The following is a 16,720-nucleotide window of genomic DNA, read 5'->3' on the forward strand; positions in this document are numbered from 1 at the left end:
GTCTGAAAATGGGACAAATTCATTTCATACACTGGAGAGCAGAGGAAAGGAACATAACCTTATGGGAAAAAACGGCAACATATTACGTGATTTCCAATGGCCATTTTGTGTCCCTCTCCAAGCTGGGTCTAGGGTAGATACTACATACGGTAGTCTCACCTCACTTGGGGTGTCCAGTCTTTTATCATTCTTCTCTCACTGTCCTTCTCTTAAGGCCTACAATGAGAGTAAGCCCTACACAGGATGCGAAGCACAAAACGGCCTATAATAAAAGTCCTCTGATCTCTTTGATGGACATTTCACCCCCAAGAGCATAAGCAGAGACGGTCAAGCAAACCTCCTGCAAATGGCATTGGCTCAAGCCGGCATCTTCCTCCCCTCTCAAAGCTTGCCAGCCCCTAAGCATTTGTAGCAGATTTCCAGTTCACACCTTGTAGATCCTGGCAAGTGGCAAACGTACAGCACCACCTGAACCACCCACATCAGATTACTTTACAGTGTGTAATTACAAATTACTGGGGCATTAAATTAAAATCCTTCGTGCAGAACGGCAGCTTTACAGATCTGATCAAGCTTAATTTCTAAGGGTTTCATCTATTTTCTATCTGCTTTGTGTTCATTTTTGGGGGGGGTTGCCAAATGCAAAGTCAAGGCGGCATGGTCTGCAAATAGATTAGAAGCTGCTCAAGGTATGTGTGTGCCCTCTTTCACCTGAACCGCGCAACACATCCTTGGACCAGGCACCGATCAGTGCAGCTGCAGGATGTCGGAGCTGGCATATTCTCTCATCCTCACAGGATACATGCCAGAAGCAGCCGAGTCCAAAGCAGCACCTTATCCTCTGCAAATGCCAAGCAAGGTACCACTGTTTCAGACTTGGCAGTTATTCCATGCAAAGTGGAAGTGTGTTGGCTGGGTAGGCACATCCTCAAGTTGGAGGAGAAGGAGGTGGGGTGGCTAGGGACACAAAGCAGCAGGGAAGAAGCCAAATGCTCCGGGCCATGTGGGCCATTCCATGTTTGTAGGTACATGCCTCTTAGTCTGTTTTATTCAAAGGATGGGTAGGTAACAGTCAGCCTTACTTGCAGTGTACTTTGTGTCCTGGCAATTGGAGCACTGAGGTTGCCGGTCTTTCCTTTGGATCTTGAAACAGAATGCTTCATGGGTTGTAGGCTGGCAGAAAAGCTAGAAACCTGAATTATTTTTCACATCTCGCCATCTGGCTTGGCACCATTCACTTCTCTCAAAAATGCTCAATACCTCTTAGGTATCCTCGCTTCTTCTTAAAACCACTTACATTTGCAAGAAGGCAGATGGTTACTCTGAACAACACTGATCAGCTATATTCATCTCAAAGTGAAGGTACTTTAGAAACCTAGTTTATGTCCTTACTGAAGTGCTCCATGTGGTTTATGATAAATACTTCTGCCTTGACCCAACTAAAGTTAGCCACTCTTCAATCCCATTGAAATCAATGGGGCCTATGTAGCCACGACTATCTTGTCCCTCTGATTTAAATGGAGCATAAGCACCAATACTCTTAGTTAGATCAGGGCTACTACATTAAGGTAAGCAAGATAGAAGTGCTAATACTTTTGTCATTTTCAGGGTCGTTGCCAGCAGCTATGGCAACTGTCTATTTATATGATCAATTAACCAGTGAACTCACCTTAGCTTGCAAGCTGCTCGCCCATTTAAGATTTAAATCAGAAACTGGAGTGAGTTGCAAGATGGTCCACATCCCAGGGCAAGGTCTGGGGCTTTTGGCTAGTCTTTATTTCATTCTGGAATATAAGATCATATAAGCAAAAGACACACACAGTAGCCCGAGAATGACCAAGAAGCATCTACATTAGATTGTAAGACTATTTGGGCAGGGTCTGTTTTTTTCTTTTTTTACTGTCTGTAGAGCATCTAGTTTTTTTAGCTGCTTGTCAAGCATGCAGGTAAGTGTTTACCTCAGGTATATAATATTACTCCCTTGGGTCCAGGAACATCCAGATATGCCTGCCTTACTCGAGCAGGCATTCCCAAACTTGGCCCTCCAGATGTTTTGGGATTACAATGCCCATCATCGCTAGCTAACAGGACCAGTGGTCAGGGATGATGGGAATTGTAGCCCCAAAACGTCTGCAGGGCTGAGTTTGGGGGTGCCTGCACTCGAGGGTTATAAACTGGACTCCTGTGAGTACAGGAAGTGTAAATATGATCCCAGCAAGTGCGAACAGGTATAACTCTCATATGAAGAGATCTTGCAAAAGCTAGGACTAAGGAGTACCCCATTGGATCTCCAAGGCAAGGCTGGCAGGCTATACAGGTGTTACTTCAGGAAGCACAAATGCAGCTGTGTATGAAGTCACGAGGACGTTGGCCACAGAAGCTTCCTCCCAGCTGCTGCGCTGAGCAACATCCTTCATAACTTGGGCTCTTTTCTCTTTTCTGAGCCTGCTCTCATAACTGCTCTGTCTATATAGCAGTAGCCAGTGCTTTTTTTCGGGGGACGGGGACGCAGGGGTATATAAACTTCTTCTCTAGCACAGTGAATCGTCAGTTCCATTGCTACCCCCGATGGAGGCCTCATTTCCTGTCAAGGTGTTTCCCGAGTCTCAGACAGAAGTGAGCGTTTAATGTGTGAAGGAGGAGTTGGAATCTAGCACTGTGATTGGTCAGTTTCATTGTTACCACCTCCGATGGCAGCTTCATTTTCTTTTCCGCTGTTTCCTGATCCTCAGACCGAAATGAGCGTTTAATGTGTGAAGCAGTGTGGAATGTGGATGTGTAGTGTTTTACAGAGGAATTGGGAAGATGTTAGCACACACAATCTCATGCCAATGTGGAAGTTACCGTGAGCTGTCAGCTGTGTAATATGAGGTAAGGCATGTTCTTTGTACCTTTGTCCTTTACTGCATTTATTTTTCCTGATTTGAACTATAAAATGGTGATTTTCTTGAGTAAAAACGAGAGTACTCCTAAACAATTCTTTTAGAATAAAAAAGCACTGGCACTAGCAATACATTATTTGCAGCCTGTCCTGAGCCAGTATGAACTCTGGGACAAGTCACTCAGCAAATAATAAAGACCATTCTCTTAGGCTTCTGCCCTGAACTAGGAATCCTCTTTGCACAGTGGTGGAATGCCTGACCAATGAATTATTAAAAAGGGACATACATGCAAAAGGAACATTTCACTTTAAGGGGGAATGAAGTTGAACTTTTACATGGGCAAGGTGAGGACACTGCACTGCTGTACAAAGAGTCTTCAGAACCCAGGTGATGAGAGCATGAAATCCCCTCCAGGCAGAATTAGATATTGGAAAAGATGCAGGGCTGCCACCATGCCAGCCAAGTCTTTCTCTCCCCTCTCCTCAGTTCTGCATGAGGAGATATTACTCTTCATGTTCCCTACCCCCAACAGATAATCAATGTGAGGCAGGGCCAGGGAAACATCACAGCCAAACAAAATTAGCATAATGCAGGGATAGCCAATGTAGTGCCCTCCAGATGTTGCCGGACTACAACTCCCATCAACTCATCAGCAGAGACGATGGGAGGTTCAGTCCAACAACATCTGGAGGGCACCTTGGTCACCCTGACTTAATGCCACATTTTACCAGGAAGATGGGAGACGCTCATCTTCTTTCAATGTCTTGTTCTATACTAAGGAGATTTCTCAGCTATGCCACTTTGATAGATGCCCCTTGATTGTCACACTTTAGCTTCATTTTGGGGTGTGGGAGCACAACCAGGTAGACTTCAGATCTGCCACTTAAAAGCTCCATGCAGTGGCATTTCCATTTCATATTCAAAAAGGGAGGGATAATGCCTCTCCTCCCTCTTATAAACAAGCCTGCCAAGCTCCGCATTAAAAAAAAAAAAAGCAAAAAAGCAATATCCAGAAACAAACCCACGCAGCAGGAGGGTCAAGGCTGAGAGCTTATTAGACCTTCAGGGCAGCATGTAGCATCACCCAGGAGATGACAGATGAGCGCGTTGCCAGGCACACAAGTGACAGCCCCAGTCTCTCTCCCCGCTGCATATAGAGCAGACTTGCTCCCTGTTAGCCTGGTGTCAGAGGAGTTTCTATGGCTGCCATAGTACTGACAGGATGAGGGTGACCTAAAGGGAATTGTCATAAGCAAAGCAAACACCTCTCTTGTCCCACCTTTTAGTGAGCATTCAGGCAGGCAATGCAACCTGAAGACATTGTGGAAGGGTCTCAGAACACACTTGCATACTCCAAAACCTTCCAGCATCTTGGAACCTATGACAGCATCACCCCCAAATGGCTTGTTACGTAACCTTATCTGACTTCCGTGTGAAACAGGCTAATGGTACAAGGCCTCAGCCTTGGTACTTTACCAGGCCTCGCCTCGGAATATATGAAGTAGGATTTTGATACACTGGACTTTCTCCTGCTACAGAACACTAGACTCCCAGCCTCCAAAGCTGATGCCAAGTCAGGGTATCAGATACTTCTAGACCAGGGGTTCCCAACAAAATTTTCTTGAGGACCCCTCATCGAGCCGCTATTGTGACAAGGACCCCCATTAATTCCTAATCCTAAAATTAAAAAGACAGGGTACCTGCGCAGTAGCGCACAAATGAAGCCGACGTGCGCAAAGCATCTTGGGGAGGTGAGCGTTGTCAGGGATAATGGGACCAGTTGTCAGGGATAATGACCAGTTGTCAGGGATAATGGGAACTGTAGTCCAAAAACAGCTGGAGACCCAAGTTTTGGAAACCCTGGTAGAAGACAAGCTGTCACCAGGATATTCCTGGTTCAAGCCCCAATGGCATCTGCCTGAAACCCTGGGGAGCCTCTGCCAGTCCTTGTAGGTAGGCAATACTGAACTGGATGGCGCAACGGTCCCGATTCAGTGCAAGGCACCTTCCCATATTCCTATTTAATTTGAAACTGCGCCAGATCAACAATAAGGTAAAAGGTAAGCACCAGGAAAACACGGAAAAACCAACAGCAAAAACGTCATGAACACCAGTAGTAGTTTTGTTTTGTTTTTACATGGCGCCCAAACAGCTACCCATAGCTGCCAAGTTATCCCTTTTTTTTAAGGGAAATTCCCTTATGCTGAATAGGCTTCCTCGCGAGAAAAGGGAAAACTTGGCAGCTATGCAGCTACCCAAACCGGGTATTCCAGAGAAATCCCTTTATTTTTTTTAAAAAAAGATGTAATATTCTATCAGCAATATGCCTCTCCGGTCTCCCTTTTTTATATGATGCTCTTTTGTGGAAAGCTCTGAGGGGGCAGGCCCGCCGCCGACTGAGGGCTGCCCTCTATGTAGCAGGCCCCACATTCCCCCTCAGCCGCGCGTCCCCAACGGGCGCCCTCAGCCATCGCTCCAGCCGCCGTGACCGAAGAGCAGAGCTCCTGCAAGCGAGCCGGGTCAGCAGTTGCGCTTGCGCACTCGCTCGCTTACCCTCCTGAGGCGGCGGCAGCAGTGGCGGTTGCTGTTTTGCCGAGGCGGCGGCGGCCACGGAGCTCTGCAGGGACGCGGGTGGGAGACGGGGCTCCCCGAGGAGTTTGCGGACAGTCAGCGCGGAGGCCGCGGCTCCCAGCGCCGCCCCACACACGAAGCCGCCGAAGAAGCGGCTCTGGGCGAGGCGGGCGCCCAGCGACCCAGCCATGATAGCGGGCCTGAGGGAGGTAAAGGAGCCTTTCTGCCTCCGCCTGTGCCTCAGTCAGCTTCTCTTTGCTCCGCCTCGTGAGGGGAGGAAAAAGCGCGCGAAAGCCAAGCTCGCCAACGGGCGCTGCCGCCCTGAAGCAGGGCAAAAACCTGCTATCCTCACTTGTACAAAGCCGCGGGGAGCACTGGGCGGCGGGTGGCGGGCAGGCTGGCCAGCGCCCCTCCATTCTGGCTCCGCCAAGTTGCGGACCCCTCTGGCATAGCTCGCGGACCCCTGGGGGTCCGCGGACCACCTGTTGGGAAACACTGTTCTAGACATAAGTATTGCTTGTTCATTAGTTTAGCGAAGCTAGGACGTTTGCATTAACACCTGTAGCGGTAACTTGGTTACTGGTACAATCCCACACCTGCTTCCTATTGTAAGGCTCAGTCCTGACGTCACAATCTGGAGAAAGTTAAGCTCACTACAGCACACACTTATGTAACAGCATAAGCCTATGTATATTTGCTTGGAAGTAAATGCCAGTCTAATTCAATGGAGCTTACACCTAGCTAAGCATGCACAAGATTGTACTGTAAGGCTGCATTCCTAAATCCACTCACAAGAATGTAAACATAACTGAACCAAGAGGGGCTTAATTTCAAGCAAACTTAATTCAGATTGCTCTGCTTGGCTGCAGTCCTATGCATACTTACCTCGCAAGTAGAATTAATAGTGGGATTTAGCAGTAAACAAGCATAGGATTGTGTCCTAAAAAGAACATCTCTCGCTAGCTTTGGACACACATAAGAAAACTGTAGAGATAAGTATTCAACATTTCAACAATGAACATTTCAATCAGAATGTTGTGGTTTATCATACTGTTAGGAGTTGGTGGGTGCCAGACCTAAATTCCTGGGTCTTATAGGTCTTAGAACTTAATCTATGTTTGGAATATTCGGCCAGAGCTGCACTAAACTGTGTGCTGGACAATGCTAATCCTGTGGAATCAGCATGTTTTAAGGGCCAATTCAGCCAAGCTGGCTTCTGTGTAAGGTGACAGCTTTGGGCTGAGCCATTAGGAGGATGCAAAGCACTGTGAGACGGCAAAATGAGTGGGTCCTTTCAAAATGAGTGCCGCAGTGATGAGAGTTAGAAGCTTCGGGAGGAGTTATGTGACAGGGGAGCAGAAATGAGGCAGGGCACAATGACTCATGTCTGTTTGGATCCTAGGTTTCATCTATGGGAGAAGAAAGACCCTCTTGGGAGTGTAATGCTGGAAACCCTTTCATCGTAGGCTGAGGTTGCCTCACCTGGCCTAGTGGATGGGCCAGCCCTGGTTATGGCCAGTAATCTGGCCACTGCTTTTGAACCAGCTGAAATTTCCAAGTTGTCTGCAAGGGCACCCCATGTAGAACACCTTGAAATAACCCAATCTGTAAGTTACCAAAGCATGAAGTACCACGGCCAAGTTATCCCTGTTCAAAAGGGGCTGTAGGTGGTGAACCAGCTGTAGCTGGAAATAGCATTCCTAGCCACTGGACTTGCTCTAACTGTAATTAAACTCTATCCAAATGTGAGCCATTTTGTCCCTAAAGTGCCTCGCAAATTGCTACAGCAGGGTGCTGTTGCAGACAGACCGAGAACAAGAAACCACTTATAAATTGTGTTCTTGTCACTATGACTACAGACAAGTCTACCTCTACATGAGCCTTCCTAATCTGATGCCTTCCAGATTTTGTTGGACCACATCATTGAGGCCAAGAGTGGGTTTTTTGTCATCTAAGCAGCCCAGGAGCTCCATAAACACTGCCCAGGCTTGTGACCCAGGGAGCTCACTTTGGCGCTGCTGATGCAGCCGTTTGACTTCACCCCCAGAGGCACACTCCATTGTCTCTCAAGACAGATGGATGCCAACAACAAAAACAATTCCCTTCATCCCTATTAGCCATGCAAGCCGGGGCTGTAGCTGTACTCCAAAACATCTCAAGGGCACTAGGTTGGGGAAGGCTGTTATATGCTTTGCTTCTGCACTAAGTAGCTTCTATCCTGCTCAAAGCTCCGGCTTGAGACCTCAGTGTACCATGATGATTTCTGGTTCCCATCTTTGCAATTAAAGCAAACCCCCTCCAGACTGCTTTCCATTTCAAAAATTCAACTTCTGAATATCTTCATGAATAATGCGGTTCTGATCAAGCTCCCCTAGTCTCTTTGCTCATCTTTATGCCAGTTTCACAGGCTGGGTCCCCCACCCTCTCTTCCCTAGCGATAGGAATGAGACACGACAGTTCTTTCTCCCTATCACACTCCACTCTCAGGCTAAGAAAAAAGGAGCTCACGGAACTTCTCCTGCTCATCCCCTGCAGGCCAAAATATAGCAAAGCTACTCTTAAATGTGATTGCATAACAAGCAGCAGAAAGGCTTGTTGAGGTTACTAATATTTTACATAAATGATAAGGGCTCCAACAGGACCATTTCCCTCTTGCCATCAAGCTAAAGGGGAAACCAGTGGGGCAGCAATAATAACCTCAAAGGATCTGAGCCATGGAAGAACAACCAGGCCATGTTAAGACTTTCCTTTGCACTGAACAGAGAGTGAACCTAAATGTCTCATAATGCCCCAGCAGCTAGGGACTACTTTACAAAATGAAAGTCAAAAGGGCAGCACTGCATGACTCAGCCAAGGGAGTCAAATGAAGAACTATGGGTTTCATTCCAGGCATCAGTAGAACGGACCTACATGAAACCATTTGTCTGGTACCCAAACACTTTGCATATTTCAACCATTTCATTACTTACCTTCATTCTATTTGATTTAAAGACCCTGTTCATCAACTATGTTTTGCTGAAGAAGAAAATGCAGTCAGCAGAGCAGACTTCAATTTACCTGGTGCTGTAACATCTCTGACCAAAGTGTGCCTTTAGGTATCTTATACCTTGAAATTGATATACACTGGGCACAATCTGGCCAGTGTTAAGCCCACTAACTTCCCATTGATTTCAATGGAAAAATCAAAGATTCCTTAATATTATTTCTTAATAATAAGAAACCTTTAGAGTAGCCCAGGCATAGGCAAACTTGGCCCTCCAGATGTTTTGGGACTACAACTCCCATGATCCCTAGCTAACAGGACAAGTGGTAAGGGATAGTGGGAATTGTAGTCCCAAAACATCTGAAGGGCTGAGTTTGCCTATGTCTGGAGTAGCCTGTGGGCTTTTTTTTAAAGGAGGAAAAGACCTAACTGTGTTTGGCCAGGAAGGCCTTAACAGCTAAATTCCTGTAGCAGAAAGGAACAAAAATGGGGTGGACGCTCCTTGCCATTTAGTACTGTATCTGAAGACCATTCTTGTCTTTCTTCCGTGTACTGCTGTGAATTCCTGTCTGGTAAGGAAAAACAGAAATGGGTCAACTTTTTTTGCCTTAGCCACCCCAGTGGCTAACCTCTGATGAGAGACAGCGGGAGCACAACCCTGTTGACCCTCCTTGATCTCTTCGCAGCTTTTGATAGCTTCAGCCCTGACATCCTTCTGCACCAGCTCTGTGAGTTCCCTTCCTCCTGCAAAGGTTGGCTCTGGGAAGTGGCATTGAGATGGTTCTGCTCAACCCCTTGTGCAAATGACTATATGAAACTGCTGGGTGAGCTTATTCCGGGATGTAAGAGTTAAGTTCAACCAGTATGCCGATGACACTCAGCTGTATGTCTCCATTTCAGCAAAGTCCAATAATGCTGTAAAAATGATGGTTGCCTGCTACCATGGAGTCCCTTTCATCAGCTATTGCTGGTTTGCCAGCTGCAGCCACTCTTGGACACAGAGAGTCTGGTGAAATCATGCATCCATTTCCTTAATGAATTACATGCAGCTGTCCTTGAGGACGGTTCAGAAGTTTCAGTTAGTACAGAACACAGCTACCAGAATTGTGACTGGCCACCCAAACCTGGTCCACCCAAACTACACCGATTTAAAAAGTTTAATTGGCAGCCTGTTCACTTCCAGATTTAATTCAAGGGGCTGGTTCTTACCTTTAAAGCTCTAAATAGCTTGGAACCCAGGTACTTGAAGGAGCATCTACTCCCATATCAACCTGCCCGGTATTAAATAGCATCTGCCAAAGTCCATTTCCATATACGTCCTCCAAGAGGTGCAAAAACAAAGGCTCTCACAGTAGTAGCACCCCCAAATAAGTTTGCCTGGCTTCAATGTTGCTGTCATTTAGCTCCAAGCAAACACATTTTTTTTATTACCCATGCATACTGACACATTTTATAAATTTAATCAAGCAAGTTTTAGTATGCACTAACGTTTTGTCTCCTCTTTTTGTCCCCCGTCCCCCCCCCCCCGGATCTGCTCTATGCTGTTCACTGTCCTGAAATCCAATATGAAGGGATGCATAAAAAGGTCTCAAACAAATAAATAACTACCTAGCTAGCTAGCTCCAAGACAGATGCTATTACCTGCCTTCTCTTTAGCTTGCATTAGACATTTCTGCGCCTTCAGCTTACTCCAACTCATCATTGTAGCATAATGAACATCTTTATATTATTCCTTTCCATCTCACCTGAATTCCTCCAACAACTCAACAAGAAGTAGAGGGAAACAAGAGGAAAAGCATTCAGCACCTTGCTAAATCGACACTATTGGCATCCTTGTGGAAAATGTCAAACAAGAGAGCTGATTACTTCCAACTTCCTGTGGTATTTGGACATGCTCATTCAGAATTTGGATGAATCTTGATTTATTTCACACAAACCATTAGATTCTAAAAGCCATTCAAGCTTTAGAAGATGGCTATTTAACAAACCAGCTGGTTAGCCTACCCCATTCCATAATAAGCATATATTCAGTGACACTGAAAAGCAGATTTTCTAGGCAATCATGCCAGTGGTTATATACCATTAACAAAAAGGGCAAGGGAGTGGGGGTAGAACAAAGAAGAGGCATTACTGAGTTTGCCAATAAACAATGTATTTTTTTAAATGATCCTATTACAGTACTTTCCCTCTGGAGTGAGTAATTAAATAATCTATAATGAAGTTTCTTACTATAAGCCTATATTGCAATAGCCCTCTTTATTGCTCTGACATATGGAATATTACGCTGCCAACTATTCTAAGCTCTCAGCTTGGTTCCTCAGCTGGATACACAACAGTCAGATTACCTCATTATATCAGTGTTATTCTTGTTTTGAACTTGCTGCTCTACAGCAAGGGTCTCAATTTGCATGCACCTGCATTTTATAATACGGGCAACACCCTTTTGATTTTGAGAATCCATTTGATGCTGTAATAAGGGCAATAAGCAATAGAAAAAGAGTTCAACAAACACCAAATGATAGCAACTATGTGCCAACAATGAGAAACTCCATTGTAGATCAAAAAGTGGCAGGAATAAAAAAGACTCTGGCAACCCCCTGCCACAGGATCTGTGTGTACAAACATATTCCCCCGCTCAACTCCTCGTCCTATATGTGTACATTCTTTAATCCAAGGAGTGGTCAATTCCTGCTGGTGGAACTCAGGAAAAGCAAGCATGGCCATGAGCTGTGGCTACACCGTGACCAGCATTAGTGTTTTCTGTACTAACTAGTCCATATCGCTTCAGGCTGATCCTAACAGCTGAAGTAGGAAAAATAGTAACAATCAGCAATCAACAAGACACTGGAAAGAAAGGCTATTTATTACAAAAGTATGATGGAAATTCTATCCCATTTACAGTCGATCCCTTTACAAAAGCCAGTGCCAGTCCAAAGGCAAGTTATCCTTCCATTTAGTACCATTACACGGCAGTGGACTGAAGTAGGTTCAGTTTGAAATGCGTAGATGGTGATAATGTACAAGACACATACAACACACAAACACACACTTCAACATCAGCAGCATTAGTAAGACAAATTCGTAATGCAGGAAGCTGCCCAGGAGCAGTAGATAACTACATCAGACACTACAGACACACGGATGCCTAGGGCAGAGACCAAATCACTCCTTCAAAGCAATCGCATTAAGAGATGAACTACAGATTCAGGAGCACTATGTGGCGCAGTCCCTCACTTCAGGGCAGAGGTGACGGGTGGCGCAAATGTTCTTCCACTCCAGGAACTTCCTGCCTGCAAAAAGCTCCCATGTCACAGAGAAGGGTTCTAGCCAGGCCTACCCAATATGCTAGCTGTATATGTGAAAGGTTGCTTGTTTTTAAGTAAAGAAACATTTAAACATGTTGATTGATCCTCCATTTTCAGTTTGAAGTGATACAATTCAAGATGGGCTAGCCAGTGTTTCTGAATGAGTAGTTCAGTTCTACTTACCTATCACTTAGGACTCTATATAAATAAAATTTGTGCAGTTTCTGACAAACGTTATCTGCCGCACTCTGGACATGGGGTTCTTGACCATAATACACAGAACGAGAAACCAATACAGAACACAGTACTTGCCGAGGAATGAGCTATCATAGTGTCATCCCACAAGAAGCACATCAGAAATTTTTTATTGCTGATTTTTATTCCTTCCTTCCTAGAAGGAATACTGTAGAATAATACTTGCTAGTCCTACACTAATATGGAAGAAGGGAAAAAAACTGCCCAAGACACAAGTCTTATTTAGGCACATATTCCATCACAACAGAATTCTCTGGGTGCCAGTAAGACCATGGGGGGGGGCAGTTCTGATTACTGGATCTGGAGCCTAGGCCATGTAGATGCAGCCATTGGTAGAGAAGTCAATGATTCTATAAATGTAAACTTCATTCTATAAATGTTATTACCCTTCAAACATAATGAATGATATCTGTCTTCTACAGGGATATTTTGCACTCAAGAAAACACATAATCTGATCCATACCCTGTTTTGAGTCAAATACTTTGGGAGTTTTTAAAGAAGAAGAAAATGGGGGTTGTTCATTAGAACTGTGATGGAATAGGTGAGTTGCTAAGCTACGAAAGCCCTTTTATAAGCCATGAACTGATTTGTGAAAAGACACTAATGGGTTAGAGACCCCAACACCTATCAACACCATTTATCAAATGGAAGGCCACTTGTCCACAGTGAAGTCATAACTGCGGCCCAGCTAAGGCACATTCACTGAAAACAACTCCAGACCACAGATCTTGCCCACAGAATCTACTTACTTGCTTACTTATATTGGTACTACTCTTCCAACGCTAGAAAGCTCTATGACATAGAGCTAGATAGAATTGGAAGACTAGTACCATAGAGTGACAGCTAATAGGAATGGGAAGCCTGACACGTGTTGACTTTTTTAAACATTCTGATTCTATGTGTTTAGTATCCATGATCCCCTTTACTGTGGCAAAGCAGTCCTGTCAGAAAAACTTCAAAAGAATTAGCTGCTCAAGACAGCAGCATCTTTCAGCTAGGGGCAGCACTCGTAGTGTAGGTATACAGGTGTATGTTAGGGTGTGAGATTTCTCAGAATGCAAGGGAAAGTGACAATAAACAATCACCCACCGGAGTACTGCAGAATCCAAGGATGAAATGTATAGATAGCCTTGCTGAATAATTGAATTAAGTAGTAGAAATATTATCTTGATTAATATCTCTTGATCTCAGAGGGGGGGGGAAATGGTTTCCCTCCTCCGAAAAGCAACAGTGGTTGCTAATATTTAACTGCCGTAGAAAAGTACTTTAACATGGAATCCACTAATAAAAGGCAAAAATGAATAGTTCAGTGACTACATGATGGGACCTAACCTCAGGAAATCTAGTCAAGAGTAACACTCAAGTGCTTCGTGAAACACAAGACGGCCAAGTCCTCTTAGTAACAGCTGGCTATATTATTGCTTTTCTATGATTATCAACTGTATTGTTACTGCTTATATTCTATTGTACTTACAATCCACTGTTTCTCCCAGCAACAAAGATGCAGAATAATGGGAAGTTTTCATGACTTCCCTTCTTTTCTATATATAATATCTGAGGAGTCAGGTCAGCCACACGAGCGTATTTCCTGCCACAGGAAACGGTAATAATATCAAAATCAGTAACTCATTTCAGCAATTTCCACCAGTTGTCAACAAGTGAGTTAAAATCAAAGGCTGGAACCAATCATCATTTCTGCTAACTAAAAGGCTGGCCATGAGAGTCTTAAACTAGTTAAGCCAGACCAGATAAATCTTGTGTTTCCCTTCTTAATGGACCTGGCAGCTTGACAGCAGCCAACATGCCCCATCCAGCCTCTCCTGGGAATGTTGGCATATCGTCTCCATGCCAACAGAGATAGCCCTTTGATGATGGCACAGAGGGATAGGATGTGGCAGGCTTCAAGCTTTAAAATTGAGGGTGGCCTCAATTTCTGTGTCATGTGCAAAAGAAGGCTTCAGGGGACCAATTTAACAGAAGCCAAGGCTGAATTTGCTCCAGAGAACAAGAGATGGAATTAAAATAACGTTTTGCAGGGGAACACCTTGCTCAACCTTTTTGCCAAACTTTTCTCACATCGCTGCAGAAGTGGATTCCCACTAAGCAACTGAAGAGCTCTATTCTGCTTATCAAGCTACATCCCTCCCTTTTTTGATAGCATATGACAGAGGTTAATTCCTCCTAAAAACACACACACATGCATTTATATATAAAAAAATCAAGATTCCTGTACCATAGCAGTTAGCAGCATGTTCTGCACACTCTACATTCATTAAAGAGATACAAGCTTCCCCACAGGAAGAAGTGTTAGTAGGCAACTGAATTAGTAGAATGAGTGATATCACAGCTCTCAGCACAAGCTTTAACAGTATGTATTCAACTTCTAGCACGCATGAGCATGCGCGCGCGTGCACACACACACACACACACTCTCTCTCAAAGGCACCATTCCTCACTGTCAGAGGAATTTAGGGCAGGAAACCTAAATAATAATAATAAAAACATCTTTCTCTGCTTTGCAGCTTCTTAAACAAAAGGATAATCTGATGAATGGAATGCTGCAGTTTCATTTCTGCACGAGATCTTCCAGGTAACTGTTAAAGGCTATTCTGAATGGGTGTCTGTGCTCAGACAGCAAAGGCTTTATGCAAAAACAACCCATTGCCTTTTGTGTGATGGGCAGACAGAGCACTGGATCGCAGAAAGCTTTATGCTTTATGTCCAAGTCCCTGAACTTAGAAAAGCAGCCACAAGACTCTCCCAGGAGCATGTGCCATATGTACACAAATACTTTTAAGTTCATGAAAAAAGAAGTTATTGGATATTAACTATCCTGGTCTCAGAAGACGGTTTCCTCTGTTACACGCACTTGATCTTTCCTGAGCTCTGTTAAATCCCTTATGAGCAGAGACAGGCAGACATGAGAGATACCCTTGCAAAACATACACGTCCTCCAACTCACACAAAATGACACCACTGTGGAGCCCATGGCTGTGGGACGGTTAACATATTGCTTGGATGGTTCAAACTTTTAAGTAGCAGCAGGTTCAAGTAAATGGAGCTCTAGGACCCACAGAGAGGTTCTCCTTCATAGTTGCCTCCTCCTCTTCTCAGACCTCAAGGTTGACAGTCCACTGCTTCAGTGCAGAAATGCTGTTGGGGAAACAATCCTTCACAGCTCTTGTGCAGTGGGTTTCACCACTTGTGTTCTTGTTTCATTCCCTTTTTTTCCCTCAGGCTGTATCTAGAACTCCCAGGTTTCCAGCCACCTAAGCCCTGCCATTGGGCTGTTGAGATCAGAAGCCAGAGGTCCTATCATTCCATAGGAGAGAGGGTGGAAGAGGTAGAAGCTGTGGAAAAGATATAAACATGAATCAAATTCCTGGAGACCCAACGTCACAACAGTAGAGCACATAACTGGGCGCAGTAGGTATAAGGTGTAGAGCTACTTGATATACCACTGAGGAACCCTGAAATATTCAATTGTTTTGGCGGTGGCAAACTTGCAAGGCAGATCAAAGTTCTTTCACACACATTAGAGGGTTGAACCAAATAGAGGACATAAGATGCACTGTCCACTAAACTCTGCAGTTAAAGCGGGACAAGAAATTGTGAAAGACATTTTTGCGTCATCTTTGCCCTGGGACATTGCAATGAGAGATGCACCTGAGCCATTATCAAGCTGCTAACTAAGATTGCTCCTGCCTAAGCACTTCAGGAGAGGCAGTTTCTGAAGAAGGCATTGGCTTTAGCATTAGTCAATATCAAGAACCGTTAAGTTGACACCAAAATGGGCCACACAAGGAAACAGTCTTGTAGGAGCATCCCTACATGGTTTCCTGCTTACTTGTCAGCATTTTTCAGGGTTTGGTAATGATGCAAGGCCTTTCCTCTCAAAAATAACCTTCAGATGTGTGTTAACTGTTCAGGAACCAATTCTCACCTGTAGATACTAAGCAGAATCAGCACCATTATCCCATAATTATAAACCTTCCTAGATTGGATTCTGGCTGACACAGCACCAGCACAAAATTTCAGAAATACATCCCATGTAATCCCTGAGGGACAAAGAGAAAAAGGAAGATTGGCCAGGTACACTGAAACTAGAAAGCACAGTGGCACCTTAGTTTTAGAACGTAATCCGTTCCAGAAGACCATTCAAGTTCCGAAATGTTCGAAAACCGAAAACTCAATAGCAGACAGCTAGGTCCCAGGATGTTGCACTCAGTGGAAGCTACATGGCATGTTCAACTTCTGAGGCATGTTCAAAAACTGAAGCATTTACTTCCAGGTTTATGGCGTTCAAAAACTGAAATGTTCATCAACAGAGACATTCGAAAACCAAGGAACCACTGTATCAGTAATCACATCAATATGTATAGTCACACCCAGGATCAACCCTTCAACCCATCTCCCCAAGATAAATCAATTCTATTTCAATCAGATGGAGCTTTCCAGTGGCAGAAAGCTAAAATTCTTTATTTTACCAGGCAAAGTGAAGCATGCATTTAGTCCCTATTGAAAGAAGCATAACATCGAAAATCACTCATCTTGAATTTCTCATGGGTATATTGATTCTAATATCCATGACTTAATTTTCCTTTCTTTCAGAAAAGAATCATCAAGCTAATATAGAAACATTGATTATTATGCTAGACAGTGGCCAGCAGGCATGTATTTCTGGCTGAAATTACTTTTTTTTTCACTTGCTGATACCCTTAAC

General features: G+C 44.4%; 1 protein-coding gene and 1 long non-coding RNA gene across 3 annotated transcripts in view; one reads left to right on the top strand and one right to left on the bottom strand.

Moving 5' to 3' along the window:
- Positions 1–2,772: 2,772 nt before the first annotated feature.
- Positions 2,773–16,023, top strand: LOC148687703 (uncharacterized). The gene is made up of 3 exons (XR_015946523.1): positions 2,773–2,871; positions 14,520–14,587; positions 15,235–16,023. It is a non-coding gene; the product is annotated as an uncharacterized LOC148687703 (long non-coding RNA).
- The window catches only part of POMT2 (protein O-mannosyltransferase 2), a 32,443-nt gene continuing 27,001 nt past the window's right edge, over positions 11,279–16,720 (bottom strand). For both annotated transcript variants that reach the window (XM_035108094.3, XM_035108079.3), the window contains exons 20-21: positions 15,941–16,055; positions 11,279–15,347 (exon numbers count right to left, since the gene is read on the bottom strand). In XM_035108094.3, the coding sequence (XP_034963985.3) occupies positions 15,242–15,347; positions 15,941–16,055 (221 nt within the window). In that variant the 3' untranslated portion in view covers positions 11,279–15,241. The remainder of the gene's footprint in view (positions 15,348–15,940; positions 16,056–16,720) is intronic.

This window comes from Zootoca vivipara, chromosome 1 (genome assembly GCF_965207765.1).
Source record: "Zootoca vivipara chromosome 1, rZooViv2.hap1.1, whole genome shotgun sequence".
In the NCBI taxonomy this organism is placed as follows: Eukaryota; Metazoa; Chordata; class Lepidosauria; order Squamata; family Lacertidae; genus Zootoca; species Zootoca vivipara.